This window comes from Colletotrichum jinshuiense, chromosome 6 (assembly GCF_051148585.1).
Source record: "Colletotrichum jinshuiense chromosome 6, complete sequence".
Classification (NCBI taxonomy): Eukaryota; Fungi; Ascomycota; class Sordariomycetes; order Glomerellales; family Glomerellaceae; genus Colletotrichum; species Colletotrichum jinshuiense.
This window is the reverse complement of record NC_139313.1, coordinates 1,970,731-1,976,730: the sequence shown is the minus strand read 5'-3', so window position 1 is coordinate 1,976,730 and position 6,000 is coordinate 1,970,731. Positions and strand designations below refer to the sequence as shown.

General features: G+C 56.9%; 2 protein-coding genes across 2 annotated transcripts; one reads left to right on the top strand and one right to left on the bottom strand.

Annotated features, from left to right (window-relative positions):
- Positions 1-324: 324 nt before the first annotated feature.
- EsH8_VI_000510 (uncharacterized protein) lies at positions 325-2,041 on the top strand (the record flags this gene model as incomplete). The annotated part of the gene is made up of 2 exons (XM_083271763.1): positions 325-589; positions 642-2,041. The coding sequence occupies 2 exons, from the start codon at positions 325-327 to the stop codon at positions 2,039-2,041; spliced, it is 1,665 nt and encodes a 554-aa protein (XP_083126937.1).
- A 437-nt stretch (positions 2,042-2,478) lies between these two features.
- Positions 2,479-3,735, bottom strand: EsH8_VI_000509 (cystathionine gamma-lyase CYS3; the record flags this gene model as incomplete). Its single annotated transcript, XM_083271762.1, has 1 exon — positions 2,479-3,735. One exon carries the CDS (start codon positions 3,733-3,735, stop codon positions 2,479-2,481), a length of 1,257 nt encoding a protein of 418 aa, XP_083126936.1.
- Between the last annotated feature and the right edge of the window lie 2,265 nt (positions 3,736-6,000).

The following is a 6,000-nucleotide window of genomic DNA, read 5'->3' as shown; positions in this document are numbered from 1 at the left end:
CACCGCGACTTGAAGTGACACTGGAGCGCCCAAGCTCCCTGTCCAACCTTGTCCCAGACAGCACCCGTGCGGTCTCCGACCGCTAGTTCCTTCATCATCACGACTCCCTTCTCAGCCTCCCACCTCCGGATCTGCCACCCCACGACCCATTTAAGCAACCAAACACCTTCGCCGAGCGATTAATCAAGAGACAATTTTATCTTTGTCTTGTTACTTGGTTGCTCACGTAGCGCCGTCGCTGCTCCGGCAGCGCATCGAACCCTCCGAACCTCTCTTGAAGCTACACCCCCCCGATCCCCGGAGCTTCCCCCCCACGATCCCGCCATGGAAGCGCTCCCCCGCGAGCTGATCGATGCAATCCTCCAACAATGCGTCGCCCTGGGCCCCCGAAATAACATCTTGGACCTGCGCCTTGTATGCAGGGCCTTCGACCGCTTCCTCAAGCCCCACGCGTGCCGTACCATCGCTCTCGAGTTCAGCCGTCTAAGCAAGAACAGCCGTCGGCGGCAGCCAGATGTCGATGCCCTCCAAACGATTGGATACCACTGCAAGTCCATGTACATTGACCTAATGGTTCTTCGCGATGAATGTATGCGATAATGAGATACCAGAGGCGTGGTATATTATTAACTGGCTGCCAGTGGAAGTCGAGTTTCTGTCCACCATCTTCGATCGCATACCCTCCATGAAGCGCTTCGTCCAGACGCTCCAGCGCGAGTACTGCATGTCCCCGTCATCTTTTACAACCCTAGATTACCGCCACACTCTCGAAACCATCCTATTTAACTGCGAATTCGTCTCAGCACTCCGCCTCAACCTGCCCTTCCAGCTCGTCGGCCACCGCTGTAATGCTGCGACAATGATCCTCGCAAATACCTTTTCCGCCTTCTCCCGTCGCCCGGAAGACTCCGTTCCCCTTCAGACACTCGTTCTCGAGAACGTTTCCGATCAGGCCGTCGTCGACCTGTGGACCAATCCCTCTGACGTTCTCGCCATTATGCGGGCTATCCTTCACCTAAAACACCTTGTTGTCTCTTTTCGTCGTCATGAAGTCGACCCTCCCCGCGTAGCCTTCTACGGCACATGTTTGTGGGATCTCATACGAAACGCGGATATCCTGAACACCCTGTGTCTCTCCGGGACTGACGATGACCGCCCCCCGAGGGGCCTCAAGCAGACAAAAGCGTGGAACATGACACTTGACGAGTGGCGTGCCCGCGCCCTTCCCCCGCCCCAAGTCATGCTCCCCTGTCTGACTGCCCTCGAGCTGAAGCGTGTTGAAGTCACTCCAGAAGTCCTCCGCTGCGCCGCTCGCAACTTTGGCTGCACCCTGCGCGAGCTCTACCTTAATGAGGTCTACCTTAAAGCCGAACAGGGTCAAAACCTCAACGAGGACTCAAACCAGATTCTCTGGGTCGGCCTACCAAATCAACGCCCAGGCCTTCACGATGACTGGATCGCCATGACCGTCCGCGATTCTTGCCCGAATCTCCAAACCTGTCGTGCCTCCTTTTTGGGCTATGACCTCTATACCCGCGACGATCTGCCCCCTTTGCCTGCCGCTTCCCCCCCGGACTTCGACTTTGTCGACCCCTGCGGACTGGGCCGATCGGTTGCTCAACGTTTCGTCGAGGTCGCCCTTGGCTACGCCCAGCCGCCGCAATTGGATGGTACACCTGTGTGCTACCTCCCGGCGCTGGCCTCCAATGACTATCTTCTCACCCAGACTCGGCCCCGCCACCGCGCCCTGCGGATCACGGAGTACGATGTCAACGCCTACCAGACCGCTGTGCGCAATGCCACCAGCGGCTGGCAGCGCAGCATCGATGGCGTCTTTCCCAACTGCAACAGCGGTACGTTGGAGGAGTTGCATTACATCGCCGAGACCGCGTGTCAGGGCATGAACGAGATTCAGCGGCAGCGCAATGAATACATGGACCAGGAAGAGGAGGGTGTTGGCAATGAGGCTGGTAATGGAGGCAATGGTGGCGGTGGCAGTTTGGCAGAGAACCTCCTGAATCTGAATTTTGCAGAGGAGTAGATGAGCAGTAATGTTTACACGCCATTGAATGCGACGGGATGATTAGGACCAAGGACTACGGTCTTATAGGTACTTGGCGGCGTGAATTTGGTTTTTTTTATGGCAGCGTTGGCCAGGATATCATGGGTCTCATTGGAGTTTGTAAGAAGACATCGGTAATACCCCTCTTTGTTCTAGAAATTCAATTGCTTCATATGCCTATGCCTATGCCCTCCCTCGGCCCCTTTTTTTTGTTACCCTTGTATGATGATCATGATGCTAGGGGTTAACGGACGCCATGTCCGTCTCCAGCTCGTTAAGATAAAGAAAAAGAAAAAATTAAGAAAATTCACATGCAGCCCACCCCAGAACATCAGCGGCGGCATGTCAATGGCTCGCTCGCTATGATGGATTCCTTAGATGATTAGATGCCCGTAAACCATGCTTTGCCTCCCTCTTTAGTGTCCGTTAACGCCGTTCTTTCCGTTGGTGCCGTTCTGCTGCTCCGCAACAGCCTTGTCAAGGGCCTGGAGCACGTCGCGGCGCAAGTCCTCGGCGTCCTCGACACCACAGCTGATGCGCACCAGGTCGTCAAAGACACCAACGGCCTCACGCTGGTCCTTGGGGATGCCGGCGTGGGTCATGCTGCTGGGCAGCTCAACGAGAGACTCGACGCCGCCCAGGGACTCGGCCAGGGTGAAGATGCGGGTGAACTGGCAGAAGCGCTCGGCGGCGGCGTGGCCGCCCTTGATGCGGAAGGAGAGCATGCCGCCGCCCATGCCGTCGCGGTGCTGCTTCTTGGCGATGGCGCGGTGGGGGTGGGAGTCAAGGCCGGGGTAGTTGACGGCGATGACGTTGGGGGAGGCCTCGAGGGCGGTGGCGACGGTGGTCGCGTTGCGGGTGGCCTCGCGGGCGCGGAGGTGGAGGGTCTTGAGACCGCGGTGGGCGAGCCAACAGTCGAAGGCGGAGGGGACGGCGCCGATGGCGTTCTGGAGGAAGCCGAGGCGCTGCTTCAGGTCGTCCGAGTTGAAGGCGGCGACGCCCATGACGACGTCGGAGTGGCCATTGATGTACTTGGTGACGGAGTGGACGACAATGTCGGCGCCGAAGTCGAGGGGGTTCTGGACGTAGGGGGAGAGGAAGGTGTTGTCGACGACGACCTGGATGCCGTGCTTGTGGGCCTGGGAGACGACGGCGCGAACGTCGACGAGGCGCAGGGTGGGGTTGGAGGGGCTCTCAATCCAGACGAGCTTGGTCGCGGGGGTGATGTGGGCTGAGATGTCGACCTCGATCTCGGGGGTGAAGGTCACCTTGACGCCGTGGGCCTTTGCGACCTGGGTGAAGTAGCGGTGGGTGCCGCCGTACACGTCGGAGACGGAGATGACGTGGGAGCCGGCGGCGAGGGACTGGAGGACCACAGCGGTAGTGGCGGAGCCGGAAGAAAATGCGAGGGCGTACTTTGCATGCTCGAGAGCAGCGACGGCCTGCTCGAAGTTGTCTCGGTTGGGGTTGCTGGAGCGCGAGTACTCGTAGACGCCCACAGGCTTGCCGACACTGGTCTGGGCGAAAGTGGTGGAGAGGGAGATGGACTCAATGACGGCGCCGGTGACGGGGTCGTGAGGAGAGCCGGCGTGAACCGCAAGGGTGCCGAAGTTGTGGACGGGAGAGGGTGCCCGCGGAGGGGTCTCGATAGGGTGCTCTGCGGGGACAGTCATGATTGCGATGGAGGGGTACTACCAAGAAGCAGAAAAGGCGGCTGTGTGATGGTAGCTTAAGGGAATCGCCTCGAGTTGTTTGGATGGAAGATGAAGAAGGCGAGAGACGAGGATATCGAGGGAAGAAAAAGGAGAGAAAAGGGAAGCTCGGTGTTTGTGCGAATAAGTCGACGGTAACCGAGTCGCGGGGTCGAATTTCTCTCGTAGGTAGGTTGTTACGTATGAGGAAGAAAAAAAGTAGTCGGGGATCCGTACGACGAGTGGAAATGCCCCGCTCTGCCGGCGACCGAAAAAAAAACGACGGTCCTTTGTGTCGGGGTGCCCCAAGCTCTGAAAGGAATCAATCACGCAATCGCGTGTCTGCTGACCAAGGAGGCTGCTTTGGTGAGTCAATGGGCCGGTTCTGGCTTCTCAATTGGCGTTGGGGTGTTGCGCAAGAATGGCGGCCGAAATTTGGTGCTATTTATGATCGTCAACTCTCTTGGGTGGTTGAGCTTGAGCTTCGCTCGGCGGAGGCAGGCGGGCTGCGGCGGTTGAACGGTGTTAGTTGTCGGTCACACGTGTGGATGTTGAGGATGGCGCAATCCGGAGCTATGCAAGGCACTGGACTCTTGTAGGCAGGTAATGAGGTGCTCGAGGGATTCCCCAGGGGGTTGGCTGGGCTTGCATGTGCGGTCGATCTGTTGATCGGGAAGGTCTACAGCTTAAGGCAGATACATCACATATTATATCGTAGCCCTGAATGACGCCTTCGACCCAGGAACGAGGCGGTGTGCCCCAAAGCTGACTGAGAAACACCAGCTGAGAATGCTTAGTTGATGAGCAACATGGTTCGATGAGGTTCCGTCATCACAAATCCCGATGATGCATAATGCAAAGTTTACGCCCTGCCGTGTCTGTTTGTGGTAATAACAGTTGCTGCTGATGGCCAAGGCGATAAGTGCTGCGGCACGGCTCTTGGGTCGGCAGAAACAGGGTCTTCGGGGTCTTGGTTCCGCATGCTGCTGACATATCTAATTCTTCATGGATTTTTCTGTTCACATAGATTAAGCTGCATGTGGTGACCAGCGCAACATGAGAGAGGACATGCCGAACGGAGAATAGCGGCAGTACGGGCAGGTACGTAGAAGCTGGGCAGAAGTGGGGTCATGATTCGGCCAGCCGCGGCCCTCCATCAACTAACTCCGTGACTGTCGTGGACACCGTACTACGCATGTAGCTTATTATTGCATCGCTTACATCAGCATACTCACCCACCTTTCAGCTTCCTGATAGCCGTTCTTGTCGGCCGAAACGGTGCTTCACTTGCTCCAAGCTTGTTGTCTTCGCTGCCACGTCTGTCTCCCTAACACACAAACGGGTGCCGCATGCGGCAGCCACTTATTCTTTCTGACAAGGTGTTCTCAAATCCTGTCGCAGGAAGTGGAAAACATCTACCCTCGCTCAACCGTTCAAACCCAGCCACACACCTGGGATACAAACGGTAAAGGGGTTCTCCATCTGCAAGCGCGGCCCTGTGATATCGAGACGTAGCAAAACGAAAATCTCGACAGTATGATACGAGACCAACGGGCTTCCTAATGCGGAAGGTCCCTTTACACAAAATTTCGTCGGACCTGCAACATGTCCAGCAGGACTCGGCAAAGCCGCGGAAACTGCGTAGACGTCACATTAAGGTGCGATCTCCCCTAAGATTATCTCTTGAGATAAGTCCGGGCGTACATAGCATGGAACTGGTGCGAGCTTTCCCATCGGCCGGGCTTTGCCACATAGTGAACCCTTCCGGGAAGGGATCAGTGCGACAGACTTGGGGGTTCAGCCTTTTGATACCTGTCTCCCGTCGTCCTAAGATACCCTCGGTCAGACTGCGCAACGACAGCCGTCCAGCCTTACACAGAGACGTCCGTTAGAGAACGCTGTCTCGAATCTTCAAAGCTTTGCAGGTGATCACGATCGAACCATTCCCTTTTGGGAACAACTGCTATTTCCGCACCTGATCCGCTTGTTGGCTTGGACAGCCCTGCATGTCAAGCAACAAGTCACCGTTGATGGGCGAGCAGTGAGTCAGTCAGCGAGATATTGACAGGCAGTACCAAGGCTTCCGTCCGCGTCTTCCACGCCTTCCACGGTCGCCGATTTCTGCGTATTTCCTGCGCACCTCGCGACCTGCTTACTTGGTGTACGATCAGCCGAGACTAAGGGGCCTCTGTCGGCCTTGCCGCATCAACGCTGTCTTCGAGTCTCCCCACTCAGGGGTTTCGGGTT